At 58.9% G+C, this 27,756-nt stretch overlaps 1 protein-coding gene across 6 annotated transcripts; it reads left to right on the forward strand.

The window, feature by feature from the left end:
- FCHO1 (FCH and mu domain containing endocytic adaptor 1) lies at positions 1 to 26,086 on the forward strand. 6 transcript variants are annotated; one of them, XM_045496578.1, is made up of 29 exons: positions 6 to 75; positions 5,063 to 5,107; positions 5,339 to 5,425; positions 5,879 to 5,949; positions 9,076 to 9,167; positions 10,181 to 10,255; positions 11,302 to 11,443; positions 12,846 to 12,998; positions 13,098 to 13,202; positions 14,295 to 14,393; positions 14,487 to 14,583; positions 15,723 to 15,767; positions 15,885 to 15,963; positions 16,467 to 16,491; positions 16,813 to 16,870; positions 17,297 to 17,475; positions 17,561 to 17,585; positions 17,924 to 17,975; positions 18,822 to 18,913; positions 19,271 to 19,546; positions 21,377 to 21,489; positions 21,604 to 21,691; positions 21,828 to 21,936; positions 22,644 to 22,799; positions 23,119 to 23,251; positions 23,728 to 23,927; positions 24,807 to 24,862; positions 25,233 to 25,397; positions 25,816 to 26,086. In XM_045496578.1, the coding sequence occupies exons 4-29, from the start codon at positions 5,923 to 5,925 to the stop codon at positions 25,836 to 25,838; spliced, it is 2,664 nt and encodes an 887-aa protein (XP_045352534.1). In that variant the 5' UTR covers positions 6 to 75; positions 5,063 to 5,107; positions 5,339 to 5,425; positions 5,879 to 5,922; the 3' UTR covers positions 25,839 to 26,086. The 6 variants fall into 6 exon arrangements, with proteins under 6 accessions (XP_045352539.1, XP_045352534.1, XP_045352537.1 ...); XM_045496579.1 differs by lacking the exon at positions 6 to 75 and adding an exon at positions 3,121 to 3,189; XM_045496583.1 differs by lacking the exon at positions 5,339 to 5,425 and having other exon boundaries at positions 1 to 75.
- Positions 26,087 to 27,756: the final 1,670 nt, after the last annotated feature.

Genomic DNA, 27,756 nt, shown 5'->3' on the forward strand with positions numbered 1-27,756 from the left:
GGGCGGGGCGGGCTCGGGTGTCAGAGACCGAGCCGCAGGTGGCGGCGGGCGCGGGGCTCGGCCAGAGCTCGGGAGGTGAGTGCAGTCCTCGGGACCCCTCGAATCCCCTGGCCCGGGCACTCCCTCATGCGTACCGCGCCCAGTAGCCCAGGAAGCCACTGGGGGCAAAGGCGCGGCAGGGCATGAGGGATGGCGAAATTGGGGGTTGGGGGCTGCGCGGTGGGCGCCCGGCCTCCCAGCGGCCATAATCGGGGGTCTTTGGAGGGAGATAGGGACCCTTCTCCAATTCCCCCGTCTCCTGGCCTAGAATCGGAGCGTGCAGGAGGGCGGCTATCACGTGAGACCCCTCCCCAAATCTCTTTATTCTAAGCCTGGATTTGGGTGCAGGTTCCAGGGCTGCAAAGATGGGGGCGCCGCTCTCCCTCCAGCCTGGGACCCAGGACAGCCGAAGTGGAGACCACTCTCAATTTCCCTCTTCCCAGCTCTGGTCTGCAGACCCCTGAGGACAGAGATGAAGAACCCCCTTCCCTTTTTTCTCCACTGTGAACCCTGATCTGCCTGGAGGAGGAGCTGGGGGGTGGGGGGTGGTCCCCGGGCCCCTCCCCTGGACTGTTCTATCCCAGCCCCCTACCGCAGGGATGAGGTGGGGGGCGTTTCACGGGCATCCTCTGCAGGGACCCCCCCAAAGTTGGAATTCTGGGGAGGGGTCAGCATGGGGACTGGCCAGGCAAGGCCTGGAAGGGCCTGGAGCACGGACTTGGGGGTGGTCCCTGTCTCAGTGGGGGGTGGGCAGCCAGCATCTGTTCTGGAGATTAAAATAAATCGAGGTAAATTAGGATCTTGCCGGAGGCTGACTGCGAGTGGGGTGCGGAGGAGGGTTGTGGGGTGGGCGGCCCCTCCATCTGCCTCAAATCTGGGAGTTGCCTGCCCCAGCCGCAGTGGGGACCAGGAGGCAGCTTTGATGGACCTGCCTCACTGGTGACCTTGGGCAGGTGACAGCACCTCCCTGAGCCTTGGTTTTCTCCTTTGAGAATGGGGCTGAGGGCTTCAGAGGCTGTATTCCACAGATTCTGAAACCCACACACTCCATCATTAGCCAAACTAGAACTTCCCCTTTTGCTTAAGATGTCAGTGGTTTGGGGCTGAGAGGGCAGTGGGTTGGGAGACCCCCTGACATGCCTTGCTGGCCTCTGAGCCTCAGTTTACTGCACCGCAAAATGGATTCGTGGTCACTCTGGCATTGCCGGAAGGGCTATTCTGCCGGACGGTAAAATAGATTACCAAGCTGCGATCATTGGAACAGGGGCTCCACCACCCTGGTCTTACCGGTGGGACTGCCTGGGGCACACCCTGACCCACATATTGTCACCCACGCCAGGGGTAAGCCAGTTCCTGGGTGGGGTCCTGGGTAGGAGGAGGTGGGAGGCACCAGGCCAGCCCATCTCTTGTCTCTGCAGTGGACACAGGGGTGAGTGTGGGCCTGGGAGTCCAACACCCCCAGGTTTAAATTCGACTCCCCCCCACCCCCCACCCAGGGACTTGGCGTGTTCTTCTGTGAAATGGGCTGAATCCCCCTTGGAAGATCATAAGAGACGTGGGAAGATGGGAGCGCTGTAAATACAGACATGGTCATTATAATACTATTACAAAATTAGTGATCATAAATGGGGTCACAGCTGCCTGGGAGCAGGGAGGAGAGAGGAGAGTCTTCAAGGGTGTTGCCTGCTGTGTCTCTAGAGCCCGGCAGCCAGGTACACAGTTGGTGCTCAATAGGTGTTTGCCAAATAGATGACAAAGAGGGAAGAGACTAGTGGAGAGGACTGAAAACTTCCCGAGCCTGACAGTTTGGGCGCCGTATGACATGGGGCGTGTGCCTCAGTTTCCCCAGCGGGGTAATGGCCACGCTGAGACACTGCCTTGAAGCGAGAATCAACCCAGATTGTGCAAAGGTCACTGGTGGCTGGGCCTGGGAGGGAGGAAGTTCATGACAGAAGATGGTCATTGAAACAGCAGGGCCAAGAGGCCAGTCACAGGAAAGGAAGAGAAAAACCCCAAACTGGCCCTACTGGGTACAGAACTGGAGTCCGCGGGGAGCAAAATGTCAGAGCCTCTTCCAGAGGACCCTGGACGCCCAGAGGTCAGGGTAGGCCCAAGGTCACAGCAGGAGGTCAGGCACTTTGGACAGGTGGCTTAGAGTTAGTGAGCCCTGCCTTCTTTGCTGACTCTATTCCTGTCTTGTTTTATCTGCTCCTGGGTCTGCTCACATGCTCGACCCAGTGCAGAGCCCCAGGTTTTGGGGGGAATTGGTGCTGGCAGCTCCTGGGGCAGGCGTCAGACAGGCTCTGTTCTCTCCTCCAGGCAGCCAGAGGATGGGGGCATCCCGGTCAACTGACAGCCTGCTGTGTGACCTTGGGCAAGTCCCTGTCCATCTTTGGGCTTTGCCCTGGTGCTATGGACCTCTTTTCTCCATCAGATACAGAGGCCACCGTGTCTCAGACACGATACTTTGAGAGGTCCGTGGAAGTGTCTTAACCTCTTTCAAAATCAGAAGGGAAGAAGATGAGCTTTGGGGTCAAAGAAGACATTGTAACATGTAATATTAATATACACATTTCTGTGCCAATGCAATCGTAACATGTAGTTTAAATTCTTTTTTTTTTTTTTTTTTTTTGCTAGGGGAAGGGGCCCGTGAAAGTTTTCACGCAGCCCTGCGTTTGAGCCTCGGCTGTACAAACACGAGCATGTGGTCTCCCCCCCCCCCCCCCCCCGAGCCTTGGTTTCCCCTCTGCGAAGCAGGCATCATTAGCCCACCTCAGGATGGGGAGATGTGGAAAGCTTAGCCCAGGACAGATGCAATTTAGGGCATGCTGTTATTTCACAATTGTTGTCATGATTGTTATTTGTTGGGTAATAACAGCCCCAGCCGTGGGGCCCCAGGTTCAGGTACCTCAGTTTACCCGTCCTCGGCCGGCCCAGTTCCAGGGAGGTCCCAGGGGTGCTGGTCTGGTGGGGGAGGTGAGATGGCGGTTGGGAGGTAGGCGGGGCAGGGTAAGCTTCCTGTCCCCCAGGCACACAGGCCTCCTTGGGGCTTGGTGCTGACTGACGGAAGTGGCAGGGGCCCGCGTGGCTATCTCCTGGTGCCCACCCTGTCTGTCGGGGGGCCCCCAGCCCCGCTCGCTGCCCTGTCTGGTGAGTTCGAGCCCTGCCAGGAGGTCCCCATTGCCCCCCTTAGGAACAGAAGTTGGTGGCGGGGGGGGGGCTCTGCCTGGCCTGGGGTTTCTGGAGAAGCAGCAGGTGTCACTTCCTGGGCCGGGCAGGAGCTTGCGTGGCGGCCACCTTTCGCTCTGCCCCTCTGCCCCCCATTATGGTTCGGAGTGGTGGGCCTGGCTGTGGGGCAGTAGGGGGGGACACGGACCCCCAGAGCCGCATGCGGTGGTTCCAAACGAGAGTTCTTTGGCAGGCAGGCCAGGGACAAAATCACAGGGACCTCGGGACAGTGAGTTCTTTCTCTGTGGCTCAGTTTCCTCATCTGTAAAGCTGGGGTTGAGCCCCATGGTGTGGCTGTGAAGGCTGAATGAACGGGTACCTGTCGGGGGGAGCTGGGTACCGACCCACAAACATACTGGCTCTCGGCGCGTTGTGGGGGGAGGGGCAATCTAATCGGAGCTGTGAAAACAGTTGAGATTCTCGGTTTCTGAGGAACTTGGGCCCGGGGGCTCCTAGGATCCTCTAAGCAACATCTTCTAGCAGAACTTTCTCTCTCTGTGCTGTCCGATATGGTGGCCACCAGCCCTGGAAGCAAGGTTGGCTCCAAGGAGCTGGGATGGGGAGGGGGGCTGGAGGGGGGGGGGGGCGTTCATTGTATTTCATTGCACTTCGTTTGAAATTCAGTTGCCACGTGAGGTTAGTGGCTCCCATATCACTCAGCTCAGCCCTAAGGGATCTGGAGATACTCCGGGTCCAAATCGTGGTCAGGAATGAAGAAATGAGATGGGAATTTAGGGCTTTTCCCCCTTGGGAGGTCAGCCTAGCTCCGGACCAGACTGGGTTTCCTCAGGGATGGCACAGTGACTAGGGTTTCTCAAGGTCCCCAGCATCACCCGGCACAGGGCGGTTATTGGAAGTAAATATTTTTTTAATACACGTATTTTTAAGTTGACTTATTTATTTTGAGAGAGACAGAGACAGCATGAGCGGGGGAGGGGCAGAGAGAAACAGAGAGAGAGAGAGAGAGAGAGAGAGAGAGAGAGAGAGAGAAAATCCCAAGCAGGCTCCGTGCTACCAGCACAGAGCCCAATAGGGGGCTCGAACCCACCAAGCCGCGAAGATCGTGACCTAAGCCAAAACCAAGAGTCCGACGCTTAACCAGCTGAGCCACCCAGGCGCCCCGGGAATATTTGCTGAATGGAATAATTTTTTGCCTGGTGAACTCCTATCCATGCTTTAACCTCCCACCTCCCATGCCCCCCTCCTTCAGTCCAGGCTCCCACAGTCCCTTCTAACGTTTGGCCCAGCCCTGATCCTGCAGGACTGGTGCGTCTGCGTCTGGCTCTACACCCCTAGGCTGGGGGCTCCTCAGGGACCAGACCCAGGACCCAGACCTCGGGTCCCTCTCGTGGACCCTTGCATTGCCCTGGCCACATGGGTACATGGTAGGTGCTGGGTGACTTAGAGAAGTCAAAGGACCTGGGGCTAGACGACAATGGTTCAAATTAAACTCACTTTTAAGATTAGCTAAACTGAGGCTCGATGAAGGCAGCCTTGTCCAAGGTCCTTGCTTGGTCCTTTCCCAGTGAGGCCCAAGGAGCTTTCCCTTTTGCGGTCACCAGCCCTGTCCCTGCTGCCACTGTGCCTCCTAGGCTCCCAGCTGCTGCTGAGCTGCCTGAGGGGTCATGAATTATGGATGAGGCCTGCGGGCTCCTGTGACAAGCCCAGCGTCGAGAACGTGCCAAGGACACCAAGTGTCCCTCCTTTGCCAGGCAGCTTGGCCCAGCCCCCCTCTGCGGGGAGGCCTGGGTTCCCCCAACAAGACCCCTTCTAGGCATTCCCTCTTGTTTTGCAGATGGGGAAACTGAGGCACAGAGCTGGATAGTGACTCAGACACCAGGTGAACAGTGGCTTCTGGGAGTCGGGCTTGGGACCCATGGGGGCCCCACTGCCGGCTGGGTCATCATGGTGAGGGGTGAGCTCTCCGTTCCAGAGCGTGCATGAGATGCGGACTGGTGTAGAGGGATTTGGGAGACCCCCCAGGGGTCCTTGGGGACACTTCAGGGACCCCAGCCCCCATGTGGCTGATCACAGTCCCAGTGTCCATTTCTCAGCAGACCCTTTCCAACAGGAGCTGCCCAGCGTGGAGCTGAGTGCTCAGGTCTCGATTCAGCTGGCCCAGGGTGAAAATCTGTCATTTCCTGGCTGTGTGACCTTGGCAAGTGGCTTCCCTCTGCAGGGGGCGGGGGGGTGGGGGGTGGGGGGCTCAGTTTTTCCATCTGTGAAATGGCCCTGAGGTTTTCTGCTCAGGCTGAGGGGCTCATCCAGTATTCCAGCCCCCAGTGAACTCCTATTTGTGCTTCAAAACCCCTACTCTTGTGCCTTTTCCTCTAGACCAAGCTCCCCAGCCCCTATCCTTCTATCTAGCCCAGCTCTGACTGCACAGGACTTGGGACATCTCTATCCTGATCTGTCCCCGCTAGAATGGGGGCTACTTTGGGCCAGGCCTGGGGATGAATCATCTCAGGGGCCCTGGCATGCCAGCCTTGGGGCTTTTGGTTCCTCCTCCATCCTTTCTCTTCCTCTTCCACAGGGAGGATAGTTGGAATTTCCCCTCTTAGGCCCAAGCTGGCCATGGCTTTGTAGCTCAAATTTGCCTCTCTTTGGACAGGCGCTAAACAGGAACCTGCGGGGGTCTCCACAGAGGCCATCAGGATGTCGTATTTTGGGGAGCATTTTTGGGTAAGTAAGATGCACTTTTATTTTGATGGGGGCTCCTGGAAGGGCTGTGGGGACTTTTACAGAGCTGGGGGTATGTGGCGGCCTATGGGCAGAGCCTTGGACAGGTGGAGGGTCTGCAAGGTATCGAAGTTAATGTGGGAGGAGTCAGGCTGGATATGAATCCATACCCTCAGACCTCATGGACCTTGTGACCTTGGACAAGTCCCAGCTTCAACAGGGAGACTAAGGCCCAGAGTAGGATTCTCTTTCCTAAAGTTGCCTAGTGAGAGAGTGCAGAGTCGGGGCTCAAACCCAGCGCCGGACTGAACTTCCAGGATCCAGGGTCATTGCAGCCAGGGAATTTCCACGTCTTTCCCACCCTGGAGAGTTGGGGGGTTTCTTGACTTGGCCCCTAGTGGCCCCCCTCAGCCCTGTGCCTTCCCGTCTGGGGACCACATACTGTGACCCAAGGGGGCCAGTGAGACAAAGTTGTTTTCATTCATTCATTTGCTCCCTCCCTCCCTTCCGCCATTACTCTACACCCAACCTACTGTGGAACCTGAGGAGGCCCCCAAGAGGCTTCATCCTGGCTCTGACCCCAAGAAGCTCCCAATCTGGGAATCATAGAGCCGGCCAGAGATCCGCAGCCCTGCAGGGTCACGGCTGGGCCCCCCGACTTGGGGGCAACCAGAGGAGGGCTGAGAGCCATGTTTCCCATGGGCTTGGAGGGCTGAGATTTTCCAGGATGCAAGAAAGGCATTCCAGGCAGGGGGAACAGCCTGAGCAAAAGCCCAGAAGCGTGACAAGGTTGACTAGTTGAGGGCACAAGGGCTCCTCTTCCAGGGCCAGACCACTGGGCAGCCACAGGGAATGTATGAACAGAAGAATCTAGGAAGGACCAGGGCAGAAAGCCCCTTCCCCAGTTGCACGCCCTGAGCTTGCCAGAGGAAGCTTGTTGCTAGGTAACTGGTTGCCCCTGGCAACAGGCCTTCTCCCTCCCTTTCCCCTCCCCAGCTGGGGCTCCTCTTACTGCCACTTGCTTTCTTAAAGGGGCCTCACCCCCTTGCCACCTGCTGGGAGGGAGTGGGGGGAGGGGGCAGAGGGGGGAGGGAGCCTGACCTCCACCGGCTCCCCAAGGGTCAGATTCCCGGGATTTGTCTCTGAATAGCTATGTGACCCCAGCAAGGGGCCCCGCTCCTCTCTGAGCCCCTGTTGGTGCCTCTGTGTAAGGAGGTGGACTGTTTGCTGATCAGTTGTTGCCCACGTTTTGGAACCCTGACAGCGGCACCTACATTTATTTTAAATTCCACTTAATGGCATGAGGCACCTACATTTATTTTAAATTCTTTTTAATTGCATGAGGCATGCAAGCTTGCTGCAGAAAATCCAGATCAGCAGAGAGAAAATAGAATCCACCCCCGATGCACTCCCCACCCAAAGATAGCCTGGTGCAGAGTGGATAAGGGCTTTGAGTTCAGGATTTGATCCGGGGCTCTGCTGGGAGCCCTTGGGCAAGTGACTTTGTGTCTCCAGGCTTCAGCTTTCCCATCTGGGAAAGGGGATATAATTCCTGCCTCCCAAGAGGACTCAGGGAGTACCCTGGGATGTCTTTCACTGGCAAGGTTTCTTTTAATCAATTGTCTGTATTGGTGGCTCTTTGCTTTGTATTGGTGGCTCTTGCTGTATTGGTGTCGCTGGCCTGAAGGAGGCTCCTCCAGGCAGGGGAGATCAAGCCAGAGAGGGAAGCCCTGGTCCCACTGGGCCAAGGCAGGGCTGGAGGCATAGAGGGCACTGGGGAGCCATGAGGGAAGTGTGAGCAGGAGAGGGACATCATCAAGCTGTGTTAGAAAGATCCCTCTGGGGTTGGCCTGGGGGCAAGACTGGAGTCCAGAGAGGTTCTGATAAGAGACACAGGCCCAAGACACCCCCTCCTAGGACCCTCGCCAGCACAGCCTGAGAGAGGCAGATACCACTGGGGGCCTTGCCAGGTCTGGGAAACGGGCCAGTGGTTGGCTGCAAGTCAGCCCCAGATGCTGGCCTGGGCAGCGGTGCCTGGTGCAGCCTTACTCGAGGATCCCCTGGGTGGGGCAGGCGGGGGTGGGGGTGCTGCTGGGCCTGTTTGCTGAGCCCTCCCCACCGTGCAGGAAGCCCTGTGTTCGGCACGCTGCGAGCCTCATCCCACCGAGACCTGTGGGAGGTGGGTGCTGTCCTTGTCCCCATTTGTCAGATGAGGAAACGGAGGCCCAGAGAGGTGAAGTTACTAGCTCAGAGCGACCCAGGGCACAAAAGGAGGCTCTGAGACACATCCCTGGGAAGCAGGAGGGGGCACCACTGAACATTCAGGGAAGTGAGCCTCCGAAGAGGGCGGGCCTGGAACTGATCCTTGACAGGCGGAAGGATTTGGATGGATGGGAAGAGAGGCACCCTGGTGGGCTGGAACAGCCCAGGCAAGGGGACAGTGGTAGGAAGGCACGGTATGTCTTTGCACTGTTTGCCATTTTCCTGGCGAGGCCAAGAGGAAGAAGCTGGGGGATGAGGTTGGAAAGCCAATTTTGAGGGGCGCCTGAGCGGCTCAGTCGGTCAAGCGTCCAACTCTTGGTTTCAGCTCAGGTCATGATCTCACCGTTCACGGGCTCAAGTCCCGCGTTGGGCTTCGTGCTGACAGTGTGGAGCCTGCTTGGGATTCTCTTACTCTCCCTCTCTCTCTCTCTGCCCCCGCCCCTCTCTCTCAAACTAAATAAACTTTAAAAAATGAGGGGCACCTGGGTGGCTCAGTCCGTTAGGCTTCTGTCTTCAGCTCAGGTCATGATCTCATGGTTCGTGAGTTCGAGCCCCACACTGGGCCCTCTGCTGTCAGTACAGAACCCGCTCCGGATCCTCTGATCCTCTGTCTCCCTCTCTCTCTCTCTCTCTCTCTGCCCCTCCTCTACTTGTTCGTTCTCTCTCTTTCTCTCCCTCTCTCTCTCTCTTTCTCTCAAGGCCCCCAAGGGGATAGACAGCAGGCTGATTGGCTCAGGCCTGAAGCAATCCCCGCCGCCAAGGGGTTGGGCTTCCGCTGGTTGGCTCCTCCGGCCACGCCCCCGTTGCTAGGCAACCTTTGATGCCTCCTCCACCCCTTTTCTCAGTCTCCACGTCCATCCCCCGCAGGGTGAAAAGAACCATGGCTTTGAGGTCCTGTACCACAGCGTGAAGCAGGGGCCCATCTCCACCAAGGAGCTGGCCGACTTCATCCGGGAGAGGTGAGGATCCCTAGGCTCGGTCCGCATCTGGCCACGCCCCGCAGCCCAGTCAGCCCCGCCTGCCTCGTGGCCCCGCCCTGGCTCCGCCCCACCTCTCCCCGGCCCGTCCCACCGCCTCCACTCCACACCCTGCCCAGCCTGCTCGAACGCCCTGGAAACCAGCGGTTCTCAACACTGTCAGCCCTGTGCCCGCTTGTCAACAATTCCCAGGTTTCTGACGCCTCCTCCTGAAGAGACGGTGATATGACCTACTTACAAGGGGAATTCTGAAAACTCAGTCTCATGCCCTGAATATGATAAAACAGACGTATGAGGAAATAATCGACATTTCGGCATGGAAATGCTCATGCTCCGACATCTATATCCCAGAAAACATAATACATTGAAATTGCAAGGCAGCCTTCTGCCCCCCCGGCCACTCGCTCGCTGAATGCGCGTTGAATCCGGGCAGAGTTCAAAAGATTATAACCAGGTTTTTCTCTTTGTGGCTGTCTAGCGAGACCTGTCTGCGCTGTCTAGGACAGGGGCCACTCTATTTAGAGAGCCCTCCCGGACCCATCCACGATTGCCCGTGGTACCCTCTGGGTGCCTCTATCAAAAAATGAGCCCATGGGCAGTTGGTTTTCACGGGGCATATTGTGGCCCCAAACAAAATCGAGGTTCTGTTAACCTGGACAAAAATGTGAGTGGAGATTAGGCAGGCATTAGCGGTGTCTGTCCAGAGGGAAAAAGGTCATAGAAGTTCGTCTCCCGCAGTTAAACAAGACGAAGCATATAAAGCATTTGTAGTATGTGTTCAAAAATTTTTTTATCTGATGCTGCTACTGCTGTTACTCCTGCTGTCGTTAGTAAAGCACATTACTTAACCTTGCCCGTGACTTTCCAAAATGCCTCCTCCATCCTCCTTGAGAGCTACCGCTCAGCTGTCCGAATGAGGAAACTGAGGCCCAAGGGGATGGAGCGTCTCCCAAGGGCGCCCAGAACCTTCTGCATCTTTTCTCCGTTCTATCCAGGGCCACCATCGAGGAGACCTACTCAAAGGCGATGGCAAAACTTTCCAAGCTGGCCAGTAACGGGACCCCCGTGGGGTGAGTGGGCCTTGGCTGAGGCAGGGGTCGCCAAGGATGCAGGGTCCTGGGGTATCAGGGGCCTACTCTTGGGTGGACAGCTCTTCACACAAGTGATGTGTAGAATAGGGAGTCAACCCTCCCCCACGCAAGGGGCTAATTGGACAGGAGAATATAAATCATTCATTCGCTTCCTCCTCATTCATCCATTCAACACGTATTTATCCGTTGTGTGCCAGGCACCATTCTAGGTACTGGAGGCCCAGGAGCGATCAAGACAGATAAAACCCCAGTCACCTGCATGCCACGTTCATGTAGGGCGTGCGGCAAGATAGATGTTAACTACAAACATGAACAAAGTCCCTTCCTGGGGTGAACAGCTCTAGGAAGGGGATGAAACGGGCGTGAGAGGTCAGGTGCTTCCTCTGGGGTGGGCTTGGTTCCGTGAGCTGAGACCTTGATAGCGGCGTGGAGCCAGCTACAGGGGTGTCTGGGTCAGAGACCCAGGCAGGCAGCTGAGCCAGTGCAAAGGTCCTGAGGCACCCATGGGTTTTGCATGTTCAAGGAAGAGCAAAGAGGCTGGCTGCAGGGTCTGGGTGAGGGACAGATGAGACGGGAGGTTGGACAAGGCGGGGGGGGCGGTGCACGCCCGATTCACAGGTGACGTGGTCCCATTGGCATCTGCAGGATTTCCTGGGGCTGCTCTGGGGCTCTGGGGGGGAGGGTGGGGGAGGCCAAAGAGGTCTTCTGCCGATGTAGGAAAGCCCTATGAACTTGATTTGGGCAAGTTGAGCCTTAGCTGCCCTTGAGTATCAGCTGGGGCCTGGAGTCCAGAGTGAGGATGCTGGGGCCTCAGAGCCTGGGTTCCAATTTCCTAAGGAGCCTTAGGTGAATTGTGGAGCCTCCTATGCCTCAGTTTCCCCATCTGTCACAGACCTGCCTCCTAGTCGTGGTGCAGCTGCCTCAGCAGGGCCTGGGGTGCGCGGTGGGTTCTGGCAGTGCTGTTTGAGGGGAGCCCCTGGGGGGTGGGCCCCGCCGGACCCTGGGTGTGTGTGACCTGTTTCCAGGACCTTCGCCCCGCTGTGGGAGGTCTTCCGCGTCTCCTCAGACAAGCTGGCGCTCTGTCACCTAGAGCTGACACGGAAACTACAGGACCTCATCAAGGACGTGCTCCGCTACGGCGAGGAGCAGCTCAAGATACACAAAAAGGTGTGTGTGTCGGCGCGGGGCGGGTGGTGACAGTGGCAGGAAGGACCCCAGAACTTAGGGGGCCTTTGAACCCCCGGCTCCCGGCGTGTGTTCCTCCGCGAATTCAGTCGATTCCACCACGTCAAACCCAGAGTCCCACAGACCTGACCCCGGCCAAATTTCAGGCTCAAAATTCTAGACCAGGGGTCTGCACGCTATGGGACACCGACCAGATCCAGCCTGGTTTTGCACAGCCTGAGAGCTAAGAATGGCTTTCGCGTGCTTTTTGTTTGTTTGTTTTTAATTTTATTTGTTTGTTTAGCTCTGATTTATTTTTGAGAGAGAGAGAAAGAGACAGGGAGTGAGTGGGGGAGGGGCAGAGAGAGAGAGGGAGGCACAGAATCCGAAGCGGGCTCCGGGCTCGGAGCTGTCAGCACCGAGCCCGATGCGGGGCTCGAACTCGTGAACCGTGAGACCGTGACCTGAGCTGAAGTCAGATGCCCAATCGACTAAGCCACCCAGGCGCCCCTGGTTTTTACATTCTTAAATGGCGAGGGCGGGGGAGTCAAAAGAAGAATATTTCATAATAGGTGAAAACTCTATGACGCTTAGATTTCAGTGCCAGTAAATAAAGCTTTATTGGCCTAGAGCCGCATCTATTCCTGTCCAAAGAGGGAGTTGGGGGGCTGCCTGGGTGGCTCAGTCAGTTAAGCATCTGACTTCAGCTCAGATCATGCTCTCGTGGTCCGTGGGTTTGAGCCCCACATCCGGCTCTGTGTTGACAATGTGGAGCCTGCTTGCGATTCTCTCTGTCTCTCCCTCTCTCTTTGCTCCTCCCCTGCTCTCTCTCTCTCAAAAGAAAGAAATAAATACCCCCCCCCCCAAAAGAAATGTTTTTTTTAAAAATGGCTAAAATGTAGATTTTATGTTATGTGTGTTTTACCCTGAGTTTTCTTTCTTTCTTTCTTTTTTTTTTTTTTTTTTTTTTTTTGGAACTGGGGGACAAGGAAGTTTTCCGTGGGCTAATACAGAATAACCTTGGGAATAGATTATTAAGCTGAACAAGCTGTGACTTAAACAGAGGTTGCCCCTACTTGTCATTAAAAAATGGCCTAGAACAAACACATCTGCTTGTCTATGTGCTGATTATTTCTGGAGACAGATCTACTCCTAGGCAGAGGCTTGGGAGGCTGGGGATCAGGGAGGGGTAGGTTTTTCCCTGAGCTCACCCCGTAAATCTTTCTGAAATAGGAACTATGTGTAACTCTCCCCTATTTTAAAAAGTTAAAACTCTTGAAAGCAATAGAATACTCAGAAAAAAGTAATCTGTGGAACCTGGGTTTAAGAGCCCGGAATTTCCCAGTGGACACCTGCTGGGGGCTTCAGGGCCTACCCATGCTCCCCCTGCCCCCACCCCCTGCAGTGCAAAGAGGACGCAGTGGGCACCCTGGACGCCGTGCAAGTCCTGGCAGGTGTCAGCCAGCTCCTGCCCAAGTCCCGCGAGAACTACCTGAACCGTTGCATGGACCAGGAGCGGCTGCGGAGGGAGAGCACCAGCCAGAAGGAGATGGACAAGGTGGGCCTGCGGCTGCGGGTCCCCGGCTGCCGTCGGCCCTCTGCAGACCCAGGGGATGCTTGTCCCCTCCCGACCTCATCCCCTCCCTGTGCCTCCTAGGCAGAGACCAAGACGAAGAAGGCGGCAGAGAGCCTGAGGCGCTCGGTGGAAAAATACAACTCAGCCCGCGCAGACTTTGAGCAGAAGATGCTGGATTCGGCTGTGGTAAGAAGCAGGCATCGGTACCTTGGAGACCCACACATCCCGTGGCCCAGGATCTATGGGCGTCGGAAGTCCAGAACCTCTGAAACCCTCGCCTCCCGGGAGCCTTAGAACCACAGGTTGAAAGGCATAGAATTCTAGAGACTGTTAGCTGTTGTGGTGCTGGTTGTTGTTGTTGGCATTATTATTTCAAAAGCCAAATCCTTTTTGTGCCTTGGGTTCCCCATCTGTAGAATGGGAACCGTAACAGTACCTGCCTCACGGAGTTTTTGTGAAGATTAAATGAGCCGCTCTGTGTGATGTTTTCAGACTCGTACTGGGGGCATGGACACCTCTCTAGAAGAGATTACAGTTTCTACCATTACGGATGAGGTTTTTGAACAGGGCAGGGCCGGGTTTAGAAGCCAAGAGCCTCCTGAGGGCTCATGGCGGCTGAAGGACCTGGGTTCCGCCCCAGTCTCCATTCTTCACCAGCTGTGTGACCTTTTTATAAGACGCTATGCCTCTCTGGAACTACTCAAATGTGTGAAAAGCAGATTGGAATGTCAGGATTAGGAATCGCATTTTTTTTTTTTTTTTCTGACTTTCTGTCTGCAAGTGATAGAAAGTTGCAAATGATAGAAACCTTCGTTCAAACCGACAAGGAAGATTAAAGGCTCAGGGGACTGAAAAGTTTGAAGGGAGAGCTTCAGGCATGGCTAGATCCAGGTACTCAACTGGTGTTAAAGTTGTGCCTCTCTGCTTTTTGAGTCTGTTTTTCTCCCTGGGGACTTCACTCCCAAGCAGAGATGCCCCTCCTGGGTGTGCGTGGGTGTGTGTGTTTGTTGCGGGGGGGGGGGGGGGCAGTGGCACACCCTCGCAGCAAAGTGGCCACCTGCAGCCTCCACATGGATCCCACCATCTCATTGACTCAGGGTATGAAAGTGTCTCTTTTCCCATAGTTTTAGCCAAAGTCCCAGGGAAGACTCTCATTGGCTCTTCCCTGCCCAGTCACTGAGGCCAGGGGGGTTGGAACGTTCTGATTGGTCAGGCTGGGTCACCTGGCCACTCCTCATGGCCTCCACCTTCCTGTTTGCCCCTCCCCTCCCGGCTCAGCGTTTCCAAGCCATGGAGGAGACCCACTTGCGGCACATGAAGGCACTGCTAGGCTCCTACGCCCACTCCGTGGAGGACACCCATGTGCAGATCGGGCAGGTGAGTGGCCCCAGGGGTGGGAGGCGAAGCAAAGGGTGCCAGGCAGGAGGGCCCCGGCCGTGCCTGGTTACACGCTTCCTCCGCCTGGCCCAGGTGCACGAGGAGTTTAAGCAGAACATAGAGAACGTCAGTGTGGAGATGCTGCTGAAGAAGTTTGCAGAGAGCAAGGGCACAGGCCGGGAGAAGCCTGGTGAGTTGGGACATCGTGGGGGTTGGGCTCGGGGGCCACAACTACAGGGAAGGAACAGGACTCAAGAGGCAGGAGACTGAACCTCCCTGCACCTTGGTTTCCTCATCAGAAAAACGGGCCGATGACAAATCTAACTCTGCAGCCCACATAGGAACAGTATTTGATGCCCCATCTTTTTATTATTATTTTTTTTTTTTTAATTTTTTTTTCCGTTTATTTATTTTTGGGACAGAGAGAGACAGAGCATGAACGGGGGAGGGGCAGAGAGAGAGGGAGACACAGAATCGGAAACAGGCTCCAGGCTCTGAGCCATCAGCCCAGAGCCTGACGCGGGGCTCGAACTCACGGACCGCGAGATCGTGACCTGGCTGAAGTCGGACGCTTAACCGACTGCGCCACCCAGGCGCCCCTATTATTATTATTATTTATTTATTTAAGTAATCTACACCCAGGGGTGCCTGGGTGGCTCAGTCAGTTGAGCATTGAATATGGGGCTCGAACTCACGAACCGTGAGATCATGACCTGAGCTGAAGTCAGATGCTTAATTGACTGAGCCACCCAGGCACCCCTTCATGGCCCATCTTATGTGTAAATCTCTTACAACCAGATACCAGAGGGACCTTGAAGGCCAGGCCCAGCCTTTCATACTTTACCCTGAGGGCCCAAGGGAGCCATTGAGGACTGTTGAGCAAAGGACCAATTTGAAAAAACAATGTCCAAATGAGAGGTCAGGGAGGAGTTGAGCAAAAGTGTTGGGGTCAGATCTGGGTTTGTGTCTGTTTCTCACTACCTGCTATGTGACCTTGGATGTCTGTCTTGACTTCTCTGAGCCTCAGTCCCCTGTACAGACTCACGGTCCATCCCCTGACCCACTCAAGTGCCTGTGAACAATGCCGGAAGTAGAAAAAGTAACTCGGGCATCGCTCTGTCCGGTGCATCCCCAAGGGGGACCTGAACCCCTGGCCCATCCCACTCATGACCATCTCTGGGGCTGGCTCAGCCCCTTGGCTTGCGCACTGGATGCCCGCTGGCCTCGAGCTCCGATGCGGGTGCCATTGTGAGCCCGCGGGTGCTTCGCTGCCCTTCCCCGGGCCGGGTCTCCCAGCCAGGCTGAGTTTCTCCGTCTCTTCCATTCCAGGGCCTTTGGATTTTGAGGCATACAGGGCAGCTGCCCTGCAGGAAGGCAAGTACGTCTGGGCCTGGATGCCCAGGCTGGACGGACGCTGGGGGTGCGGGAGGCAGATCTGAATGGGAAGGGGGCACCCCCAGGGCTCAGCTGCACCCCGTCATCTGTTCTCAGCAATGAAACGTTTGCGGGGAGCCAAGGCCTTTCGCCTCCCAGGACTGAGCCGGCGGGAGCGGGAGCCCCCTGCAGCTGTGTGAGGAAGCACCCCTGCCCAGCCCTGGCCCAGGCTAGCCCGGGATCCCTTCTCCCTTCCCAGGCTATCCCAGAAGTCCCCTGCTGAGGGTAGCCCCGGGAGAATTCCTGTCCCAGGCTATCCCGGAACCTCTGTCCCCGGCTAGCTCAATTTGCCACTCCCCAACCTAATCCCAAATCCTTCCTCTTGTCAAGGTCAGTCCTGGTGGTTCCCTGCCGAGGCTAGCCCCTCCATTCCCGACCTCCTCGAGCCAACCCCTCAGAGTAGCCCCAGGTTCCTCCCCTGCCAAGCTGTTTGCGGAGACCTTGTGCTCAGCCAACTCCAGACTCACTGCCCCCAGCCCCAGGCAAACCCCTGGGTCCTATCACCGGGAGGACCAGCTCAGGACATCGTGGCCCAGGGGCCACCCCCAGGCGCCATGTCTAGTGTTGGGGGGTGGGGGGGTCGGGAGCATGCAGGTGAGGTGGGAGAGCTGACATCGGTATCTCTTTCTCCATCCCCAGAGATTCCCTGGAGCCCGATTCAGGGGTGAGTACCGGGCTGCGAGTGCGAGGGGTTCAATCCCACCTTGGGCCCCAAGCCTGGAGCTCAGGGGGCTAAATCTCATCCCGGCTGCGTGTGGAGCCATGTGGGAGGGACTGATGTCCCCACTTAGCTTCAAGGTGCCCCTCAGTCTTACCGCCATGGCGTGCTCTGTTCCCTCAAGCCCCTGCTTGCACCAGGGAAGACTGTTATTGCCACTGGGACTGTTTTTAGGTCTGAGTCCGGGCCCAGAGGTGGGAGGGGCCGTGGCAAGGAGAGACGGGAGGTTCGGTGGCGGGGAGCCTGACTCCCTGCCTGTCCCCGCAGACGTGTCCAGAGGTGGATGAAGAAGGTTTCACTGTCCGGCCTGATGTGACCCAGAACAATATCCTCCTGGTGCCCCCTGGCGGCAACTGTGGGCACAGCAAGGACAAAGCGCTGTGGGGCAGTGATCCCTCCGCGAATAGCGACCCTCTCTGCGTACATCCTGGGGAGGGGGGGGGGGGGGCCTTCAGGGTAGACAAAGCAGATTGAAACGAAGAATCCTCAGGGCTGAGGAAGAGAGGCAGGGCGAGAGCCAAGGGGGCTTCCTGGAGGAGAGGGCACCGGTGTTGGGGTTTAGCATCAGACCAAGAGTTTGCTGGTTAGGGCCGGGCGTGCTTGTGCAAAGACTTGGGGGCACAACCGTGGTGTCGAGGCCGGGGTGGCAAGTGGCGATAGGCCGGATTGTGCAGGGCCTTGAAGGGTTTGAGCAGGAAGGGGTGGGTGACCCCCGTGTCGGGATCCGCTTGGCCCCTTGACTGCGGTGCACGCACGGCGGAGCCCTCCCGCTTTTCCTCCAGCGACTCCGACTTCGATGATGAGGAACCCCGCAAGTTCTACGTGCACATCAAGCCCGCCCCCGCCCGCGCCCCGGCCTGCAGCCCCGAGGCAGCTGCGGCGCAACTCAGGGCCACGGCTGGCAGCCTCATCCTTCCCCCCGGCCCAGGGGTGAGGCGTAGGAGGGGTGTTCGCGGGTGGGGCCGGTGGGGCTGGCTGGCTGCGCCCGACCTGACGCCACCCACTTTGTCCACAGGGCACCATGAAACGCCACTCTTCACGTGAGCAGCCTCCGAAGGGGTCTCGGGTGTGGGGAGGAGCACGAAGAGGGGAGGCTGGGCCTGGAGTATGAGTGTGGCTTTGAATCCCAGCCCTGCCGTGTAAGCAGGCTGCTTACCCCTTCTGACCCTCAGTCTCTTCTTCTGTGACATGGGGTCATTGCGAGAGTTAAATGAGAGCTGAGACAGGTTGGCTCGGGCGCAAAGCCCTCTCTGCCCGACTGGCTGATCACCTTGGACAGCTGGCTGGACAGACCCAAGCCTTAGTCTCTTGGTCTGTGACAGAGGGGGGCACTGGAGGCAGGGTGACAGGAAGGCTCAAGGTGGTGTATCTCTCATAGGGGACGCTGCTGGAAAACCACAGAGGCCTCGATCTGCCCCAAGAGCCAGCAGGTGGGTCCTATAGCTAGCGGGGGGGGGGGGGGGGGTTGATGGGGACACACTGGGCCAACATGAATGAGCAGGTGGGGGCTGTCCCTGACTCCTCTCCCCTCTTCCCCTGCTGCCTCCCTGTGTCTCTGCCTCCCCTCCTCTCACCCTGGCAGGGAGTTGAGGGCATGCTGTATCTGAGGAACCACTTAGTCGTTCCTTTGACGAGCATTTATTGAGCACTCGCTGTGTACTCCTTCTATTCTGGGTTCAGAGACATATGCCCAAGATAGGTCTTCCTTCTCAGATTCACGTTCTCGTAGCCCGGGTTTTTTTTTGTTTTTGTTTTTGTTTTTAAGCGTTTATTTATTATTGAGAGACAGAGAGACACAGAGCATGAGCAGGGGAGGGGCAGAGAGAGGGGGAGACACAGAATCAGAAGCAGGCTCCGGGGCTCCGAGCTGTCAGCGCAGAGCCCGACGCGGGGCTGGGACTCACGAACCGTGAGATCATGACCTGAGCCCAAGTCAGCCGCTTAACCCACTGAGCCACCCAGGCGCCCCATTGTGGCTCGGGTTTGAAGAACAGCAAACAAGTTAGGGCACGTTGGATACTTCCAGATGCTGTGAAGAAACTAAAGCAGGCCATGTGGTGGGAGATACCAGCGGGCAGCTTTAGTTGAGGCCCTGGAGGCTGCTCTGGGATGGGGGTGGGAGGTTTTGAGCCCAGCCTTGAAGACGGCAGGATGTGGCCTCAGGGAGGGCTGGGGACACAGAGCTCCGGACCAGGAACGGTCTGTGCACGGGCCCTGAGGAGGGGAGGAGACATGGAAAGGATAGAAACCATCCCTGTGTTCCTCTCGGTCCACAGCTGTGCGGAGAAGCTGCAGTCAGATGAGCAGTTTTCCAAGAACCTCTTTGGGCCTCCCCTAGAGTCGGCCTTTGACCACGAAGACTTTACAGGTGATGGGGGTGGGGACTTCGGGGCCACAGGCTTGGCTAGCGAGATGGGTGGGTCCATTGCCAGGGCAGGTTTGGCGGGGGACAGGCTGGAGGGAGCACTTGGGGGTCCTGTGTAGGCAACTGAGAAGATAGACTTGGCAGTGAGATGGTGGGCGGGGCCGACGAGAAGGCGGGTAGTGTAGGTGACAATGGGCAGATGGGCGGAGCATCGGTGGAGATGGAACTGACCAGAGGGCCTGGCCTGAGGGGGGTGGGCCCCTCCTCGGCGTGGGCGTGGCCTGCAGGAGGAAGGAAAGGGCCTCCGTGTGGGCGGGGTCTGGAGCTGGCGCCCCCACCCCCCCCCAACCCCCCCTCTAGGCTCCAGCAGCCTCGGCTTCACCTCCAGCCCCTCACCTTTCTCCTCCTCGTCGCCCGAGAATGTGGAGGACTCCGGCCTGGACTCGCCATCCCACGTGGCGCCTGGCCCCTCCCCGGATTCCTGGGTCCCCCGCCCCGGCACCCCGCAGAGCCCACCTAGCTATAGGGCACCGGCCTCCGAGTCGAGGGGGACACGGCCCCTGCCAGCATCGGACTCGCCGCAGCCCCTCGCCCCATCCCCGGGTCCCTGGGGGCTGGAGGCTGTGGCTGGAGGAGGTGAGTCCAGGAGTCTGAGAGTCATCAGAGCCCTGGGTGGGGAAGACTGAGCGCCTACTGTGGCCAGGGCCTGAATGGGCGGCTGGGGACACAGCCCAGAACCTTCACCCTGGCAGGGACAATAATGAGATGGACATTTAACAAAGTGGAGGTGGCAGGTGCCTGGTGAGGGCTCAGAAGGTTGGAACCTCCCTGAGGAGGTGACATTTGAGCTGAGATTTGTTGGAGGTGAGGAAGGAGCCATTGGGATGTGGTGGGGGGTTGGGGGGGGGTGCTTCCCAGCAGAGGGCGCATCCTGTACAAAGGCCTTGTGGTGGGTAGCTGCCTAGGCCCTCTGAGGAACAGCTCGGGGGGCTGGGGGGTGGGCCGTGAGGCCAGAACAGAGTGATGACCCGGAAGCGGAGGGAGAGGAGGGAGTGATGTCAGCAGGGAGATGGGCCCGTGCGGGGTCTGGGACCTGATGGGAGTGATGTGAGCTTTACTCCTAGCAAGGTCTGGGCCACAGAGGGGCTGTGAGCGGAGGAGTAGCGGCACCTGACTCAGATCGCAGGCTCCCTCTGTCCACCTGGGGGGCGAGGGTGGGAGCTGGAGACCAGGGACGGGAGTCCAGGGAGGTGGGGAGACGCGGGCGCGAGGGCACAGGGCGGAGACAGCAGAAGGGTCAGGGAGGAGGGCTTGCGGGCAGCTGGCTGTTCTTCCAAGAAGGGGCAGGAGGGGCAGGGAATGTGGGGCGGAAGAAGCCCGGGGCGTGTTGGGACTGGGCCTTTAGATGTCAGGCGGACAGTGGGCCCTGAGTTCGGGGGAGTCCAGCTTGGGGCACCCCAGGCACAGCTGTGTGAAGCGGGAGGGGAGGCCACCCGGGAGAGGGCAGGGCCTAGTGCTACAGGTCGGAGGAAGAGGCAAGTGAGGGGGGTGGGGGATGGGCTCTCCTGGGGGCCTGAGTCAGAGGGCTGTGGGCTTCGACCCCATGAGGTCCCCAGAAGTGGTGACAGGGGTGCTTGGCACCATCCTTGAATAGAGAAAGAGCCGGTTCGGAGCTGGGTCAAGGAAGGGCCCAGGAGAGTGAGCGTAGACCACGGTGTAGACTAGTCCAATTGAGTTGTCTGAGCGGCACTATGGAATTAGGGCTCTCAACCAAGCCTGTTCTGCCCCCTGGGGGACACTTGGCAGTGTCACCCGTGATATTAGACTGTCACCACTAGGGGGGGGGTGGGTACTAGGGACATCTGCGGTGGGTGGAGGCCAGGGAGGCTGGTCAGCGCCCCACGGTGCCCAGGACGGTCCCCCTGGAGAATGCTCCAGCCCCAGGCGTCAGCAGCGCGGCTGAGCAGCCCTGGGGAAGAGAGGAGCACGTCTCGGGAGTGGGTGGCAAGGGTCACCGAGGAAGCAGGGAAACGAGAGGAAGCTGAGTTTTATGCAGTCACTAGTTAATCTTAACGGGTGAGACTCGGACAGAGGCCAGGGTGGGAGGCTACCTCATCCTCACAGAGAGGATGAAGGTCACGGAACTGCTGATGTTGGATGAAAACGCCTGCCACGTTCCCCCCCCCCCCCCCCCCCCGGACTGTGCCTGCCTCCTGAGCATCCAGCCCTTGTTTGCGCGCTCCCAGTAACCTCCCGTCGGGCTGGTGTCTGGGAGGCTGGGGGTTGTGGATGGCCTCTGCAGTCCTGTCCGGCAATTCTCTCCGCGGCCCCGAGACCTCAGACCCAAGGGGTGTCCCCAGAATAAGCCCGACTCCCAGTCTGGGGCCGAGTCCCTTCTCTGGGGCGGCCCGAGAGGCCCACGGCAGCATCTGAGCTCTGTCTGTCTAACGCTCGCTCGCTCCCCAGACCTGATGCCTGCCCCTGCTGACCTTACAGCCAGAGACGGTCTGGCAGCCCCGCCCCGGAGACCCCGCACCAGGAAGGTGTCCTGCCCCCTCACGCGCAGCAACGGGGACCTGGTAGGGTGAGGGGGCGCGCGGCAGGAGTGGGGCTGGGGGCGCCTCTGGTGGGGGCACGGGCAGCCCCAGGGCACTGCTCCCGGGTGATCGCAGCCCGGCCTGTCTCCTCCCCAGTCCCGGTCTCTGAGCCCCTCCCCGCTGGGCTCCTCGTCCGCCAGCACCATCTCGGAACGGCCTAGCTTCTCGTCGCAGGCAGGACACGGTATGGGGGGCGGCCCTGGGCCCTTCTCGGGCATCACTAAGTGATGCGTTGGAGGCCCGGCGGGCAGAGGGTGGGTTCTGGAGCCTGGGACCCGTGCCCACTCTGTCTGTCCCTGTCCCCTCCCCTCCGCCACCAGGAGTCTCCCGGGGACCCAGCCCTGTGGTCTTGGGCTCCCAGGATGCCCTGCCTGTGGCTACAGCCTTCACCGAATACGTCCACGCCTACTTTCGAGGCCACAGCCCCAGGTACGCAGTGGTCGGGGAGAGTACAGACAGTGACAGGGACAAACAGGACTCTCTGGGGCCTATGCGTCTAGGCTCCAGGAGAAACAGCCTTCCGGTGTGTTTCCTGACCTGCTTTACCACGGAAGGGCCTTGAACTCTGAGCCAAGCAACCAGGCCCCTGTCCCGAGGGCAGTGGGAACCACAGAGGGTGTTTGCACAGGGGCCAGGCCTTGCTGTAACCACAGTTGAGAGCAAGTCCCCTAAGGCTGCTGTGGGCATCACACTGAAGGGAGCAAGGCCCTTGGCGGGGTGGGTTAAGGGTGAGTTGAGGGGCCAGGAATAATCTGGGAGCAGTGCTCAGCAGGAAAGATCAAACCACACATAGGAGAGAGTATTAGGCCTGAAACCCAAGCTGAGGACCGTATTATAACTGTTTTGCTTTGAGCTTCCTGGCGGCCTAGAGGAAAAGAACTAGGGAAAGGGGATGTTTCTGCCTTCTTCAGCCCAGTGTGGTTTCTCCCCGGTGCCTGGATGGCTGTCCAGGCAAGGACACAAGGAGGGGAGGCTGGGAGTGAGGATGCCGGGCACGGTCAGGGCCTTGCTTCTTCTGGGGAGCCTGGGGGGCCACAAGCTGCAGCAGAGCCAGGAGAGAGGGGAGGACGAGGTACCAGGCAGAGCCCTGAGCCAACACGCAGTCTCCTCACCGCCCCCCCCCCCCCCAACCTCAGCTGCCTGGCTCGAGTAACTGGGGAACTGACCATGACCTTCCCTGCTGGCATCGTGCGTGTGTTCAGCGGGACCCCACCCCCACCCGTCCTCAGCTTCCGCCTCGTGCACACGTCCGCCATTGAGCACTTCCAGCCCAATGCTGACCTGCTCTTTAGGTACTATAGGGGGAGTGGGGGGGTCAGAGGCAGGGGGGCCCCGGAGCTCCCCGGCGGTGAATTCCTGCTCTGCCTCCTGGGATTTGCTGTGTGGCCCTGGGCAAATCACTGTCCCTTCTGAACCTCATTTTTCTTTTCTCCTTTGCTTCCCATCCCCCCCCCCACTCTCCCCCCGGGGGGTGGGGGGGTCATGCTCTACTGGCCCCAAGGTGAGCCAGGGAATCTGCATCTTTAGGAAGCCCTTGGGGTAGGTCAGATGCCGAGGGCCTTGGGGAAGGGGCCTCCCAGGGGTTGGGGTGATTATTCCTGGTCTCTGTAGTGACCCCTCCCAGAGCGACCCTGAGACCAAAGACTTCTGGCTCAACATGGCGGCTCTGACTGAGGCCCTGCAGCACCAGGCAGAGCAGAATCCAGCTGCCTCCTACTACAATGTGGTGTTGCTAAGATACCAGGTGGGCCGGGTGGATGGGCCCTGACGGAGGGAGCAGGGAGGGGCGGGGAGGGGCTGGGCTGGCAGGGAGAGCAAGCAGTGGCAATGGGGGGGTGGGGCGGGAGGGGGTAAAGAGAGCAGAGGGAGCAGGGGAGGAGTCAGGGAGGGAGCCAATGAATGGTGGCTGGGTGGGCGTTTGCCGCGGTGCAGATGGCACCATTATGGAAATTAGAAGAGGGCCTGTCCCAAGGACCCTGCCCCAGCACCTGCCCACCGCTCCGTCGAAACCGGGCGCTCTCTCGCCCTCTGCTGGAAACATGGCGTCACGCGGACCCCGATCTGCGGTGTCTCTGAGGGAGAAGGATTAGGCCCCACCGAGTGGTCTATGCAGCGGTGACGCTGAGCTGGGTCTGAGTTAGGTCCTGGTGGAACAGCACGTGCTGGGGCAGGACCGGAGGGCCTCAGCTGTGTGCTGTCTCCTGTTCTCGCCCCTCCTAGTTTTCCCGCCCGGGTCCCCAGTCTGTGCCTCTGCAGCTGAGCGCCCACTGGCAGTGCGGGGGGACCCTTACTCAGGTGTCGGTGGAGTACAGCTACCGGCCCGGCGCCACGGCCGTGCCCACGCCCCTCACCAACGTCCAGATCCTGCTGCCCGTGGGGGAGCCCGTGACCAACATCCGCCTACAGCCAGCCGCCACCTGGTGAGGGTGTGCGGGAGGGAGGCCGGAGGAGGCTCAGCACTGGCCCAGGACCCTCCCGGGCCTCCCCTCGATGCAGCAGCTAAAGGGTCCCCCGTGGGTCCAACCGTTCCGTGTGTACTCGCCTTGCTTAGAGCCGAGGACGACACGCTGAACCATAATAATGTCGGACACCAAGGGCTTCCTGTGTTCCACGTGCCCCATACACGCTGACCGGCTCAGGGCTTCTAGCAACCCCTTGAGGTGCAGACTGCCGTCATTCCCACTTACGGAGGCAGAACTGAGGCACAGAGGGGCCGAGTCGCTTATCTGAGGTCATACCAGGATTTGAACCCAGACAGCCCCTCTCTGCCCTGGGCTATTTTTCTGGAAGTTTCTCTCTTTTGAGAGAGAGAGTGCACACGGGCGTGTGCGCGAGCGGGGGAGGAGCAGAGAGAGAGGGAGAGAGAGAATCCCAAGCAGGCTGCACGCTATCAGCACAGAGCCTGACTTGGGGCCGAACCTCAACGAACCGTGAGACCACGACCTGAGCCGAAAGCCAGAGTCTGCCGCTTGACCGACTGAGCCACCCTGGCGCCCCTGCCCTGGTCTCTTAGTCGCCACGCAGTGTGGCCTTTGTTTCGTGCCAAAGCTAGAACCTGGCGCAAAGAAGCCAGGCTTAAAGGACTGGAGTGTATGATCTAAAGATGCTGCGAGGCCCTGGGGTCCCCGGGGACCAGCTGCTCCGTACCCCACACCCATTTTACAGATGGGGAAACTGAGGTGGGGGAGAGGGGACCTGGCTTGCCGGGGTCGTGTAGCTTGAGAGGTGACCAAGCTGGGACCCTGGGCTCCCCGTGTCCTCTCGGGGAGAGAGCTGACCAAGCTTTTTCTTGATGCCAGGAATCTGGAGGAGAAGCGGCTCCTTTGGAAGCTTCCAGATGTGTCTGAAGCAGGGGGTGAGTTATGGCTGTGCAGGAGATCGCGGGGGTCTCGGGTGGGAGGGGCTTATTGAAAATGGGGGAGAATTGGGGATGTGCTCGGGGTGGAGGAGCGTGGGCACGAAGGAAAGCTTGAAAGGGCTGTGACAAAGCTGTGAGGGAGGACATGGCGGGAGGCAGGCATAGCACGTACAAAGGCCCTGAGGCAGAACTGCTTTGCAAATTACACATAGCCCCACGGGGCCAAAGGAGGAGGGTACCGGGGCACAAGAGGAGGTCAGAAGGGGCAGACGGCGGCCACAGATCAAAAGGCCCGGGAAGAGCCCAGGTCACAGCAGGACTCGACTCGGGCTGAGGCTGGGGCACGGCTGACCTCAGGCCTCCCCAGGCTCTGGCCACCTATCCGCCAGCTGGGAGCCCTGCTCGGGGCCCAGCACGCCCAGCCCTGTGGCCGCCCAGTTCACCAGCGAGGGGGCCACTCTGTCTGGCGTGGACCTGGAGTTGGTGGGCAGCGGCTACCGCATGTCGCTGGTAAAGAGGAGGTTTGCCACAGGTATGCCCCCCCCCCCCCCCGCCATCCGGCCGCTGCGCATCCCTGGAGCCGGGCCCCCTGCTTCTGCCAGGGTGCGGGGGGAGGGGGAGGAGTTGGGGCGTTTGGGAAGGTCGGTGGGCGTTGGGCCCTGGAGGCCCAGGTTGGTGGGCACAAGTGGGGAGGGGTAGCAGGGCCCCAGCGGGAGGGGTCAGGAAGGGCCCCCCCATAGGGTGTCCTCGCCAGGACCCAAGGCAGGAGGCCAGAAGCCCCACTGCCACGCGGCTCCCAGCCCATTCTCCTGCCGCCACAGGGGCTGCTGGGGGCCCACGGGGCACCCGGAAGAGTGAATTACAGGGGTGCTTTGAGGAAGATTGGGAGGTCCCAGGGTAGGGGCGAGGGACCCCCCTCTTCCTCCCTGCTCACGGTGCCACCCGCACAGGGATGTACCTGGTGAGCTGCTGAGCCCGCAGAGGCCGACCGGCACCGCTGGCCCCAGCTCTGCACGGTCCTGGTGCTCGCTGACTGATCCCCGCCTTCCTGCCGGACCCTGGGCGCGCCCCCCCACCCCCTGACTCCGCGGAGAGGAGACCCACACCCAGCCTGGCTGAACCTGAGGGTCACTCCTGCTCCAGCCAATTCTCACGCGGGTCCTCGGACTTTTAATGTTCTTTGAATAAACACTTTATTTTCTAATAAAATAAATAAGCCTTTTCCTGCTCCAGGAAATTTCCTTCACGTCGCCGGGAGAGGAGAGGAAGGGAAGATGGCTGGATGGGTGGGGAAGATATAATAGCCCTAATGTTCCCTCCTCACCCCACCCCCTGCACTATGCAAGGCGGCACCAGGGGGAGAAAAAGCCAGACACAGGCGCCCCAGGCTTCATGGACACCTGAGCTAGCAGAAGGGACTAGAGGAACCCAGAGGGGGATGTCAGATTCTTCCTAAGGAGAGGGCATTATAAATGGGGCTCTGACGTATGAATAAGAGTTTGCAAGATGGGGATGGGCATCCCAGGCAAAGGAATGGGGACTTGTGAGTCCTGAGAGAAATCAATTAGTCAATCCACAAACATTAATTGACTACCTACTGTATGCCAGGCTGTATGGGACGTGGCTGTAAGACAGTGCTCTTGGAAGCTATGAGGCTCTGAAGCCAAAAGGTCTGGGTTTAGAGCCTGCTTGGCCACCGGTGGCCGTGTGACTTTGTGCGAGTGACTTAACCTCCCTGGCCTCAAGTTTCCTCCCCAGGAACCCACCTCAGTCGGAGGCTGTAGGGAGGTTGCACAGTTTGAAGACCACCTGACACGGAATGAGCTCCCCCGCAGGGCTGGGCTGGCAGCTGATGGGAGCCAGGGCGGAGGGCGGCACACATGGGCAAGGGGTGTGGCCTGAGTGGGGCCCGGGTCAGTCCGGGTGGACACGTGAGGATCTTGAGCCCACACAGATCCCGAGGACCAAGCCGGGGCCGGATGGTCCTCCCACTTGGTCCTCCCAAGACACAAGGCACCGACCATGTGTGGGCAGGGGGGCGGGAGAGGTCTGAGTGTGCCTCAGTTTCCTCATCTCCAAAATGGGGGAAAAGCCTCTAGTTGGGAGACGTCTGGGGAGCATCAATCACCCGGTGCATCATCGTCGGTGCCTGCATGGACGGCAGTTTACAGGAGTCGCTGTAACAAACGGGGGCGTTCCAGGCGGCGACGGCTCCAGGCTCCAGCGTGCTCACTTTGTCGCCTCAAACAGGTACGGCGCTGAGACTTCAGAGCCAACTGGGGCGCCTGGGGGGGCTCAGTCGGTGAAGCGTCCGACCTCGGCGCAGGTCATGATCTCGCGGTCTGTGGGTTCGAGCCCCGCATCGGGCCCTGTGCTGATGGCTCACAGCCCGGAGCCTGCTTGGGATTCTGTGTCTCCCTCTCTCTCTGCCCCTCCCCTGCTTGTTCTCTCTCTCTCAAAGATACATAAACTTTTCTTAAGTGAACGATTCAGTGACGTGGCACAGCCACAATTAGTACAACCATCACCTCTATCTAGTTCCAGGACATTTCCATCACCCCCCAAAAGGGGACCCCGTCCCCATCAGCTGTCACTTCCCCTCCCCCTCCCCCAGCCCCTGGCAACAACCAACCTGCTTGCCGTCTCTGTAGACCTACCTGTTCTGTACGTTTCCTATGAATTGAGTCGCGCACTGTAATGCCCGAAGTTCCAAAACCTCCCACAAAAGACCACCAGAGTCGTGAGTCAAAGCCAAGCGGCAAGGGGCGTTTATTGCAGGTTCGAACCTGGACCTCTGCGCACTCGTTGCCGGTGACGCTAAGAGGCCTCGATCAGGGTCGGTACAGCGTTTTTATAGACAGGGACAAACAGCATAGGTGAGGTTTCAAATT

The sequence above is a fragment of the Leopardus geoffroyi genome, chromosome A2 (genome assembly GCF_018350155.1).
Source record: "Leopardus geoffroyi isolate Oge1 chromosome A2, O.geoffroyi_Oge1_pat1.0, whole genome shotgun sequence".
In the NCBI taxonomy this organism is placed as follows: domain Eukaryota; kingdom Metazoa; phylum Chordata; class Mammalia; order Carnivora; family Felidae; genus Leopardus; species Leopardus geoffroyi.

Coding starts and splice junctions, on each gene's coding strand:
- FCHO1 (XM_045496583.1), top strand. CDS start 5,923: ATGTCGTATTTTGGGGAGCATTTTTGG. Junction 12,999..13,097: donor GCCAGAAGGAGATGGACAAG/GTGGGCCTGCGG, acceptor TGTGCCTCCTAG/GCAGAGACCAAGACGAAGAA. Junction 21,490..21,603: donor CGCGCAGCAACGGGGACCTG/GTAGGGTGAGGG, acceptor TCTCCTCCCCAG/TCCCGGTCTCTGAGCCCCTC.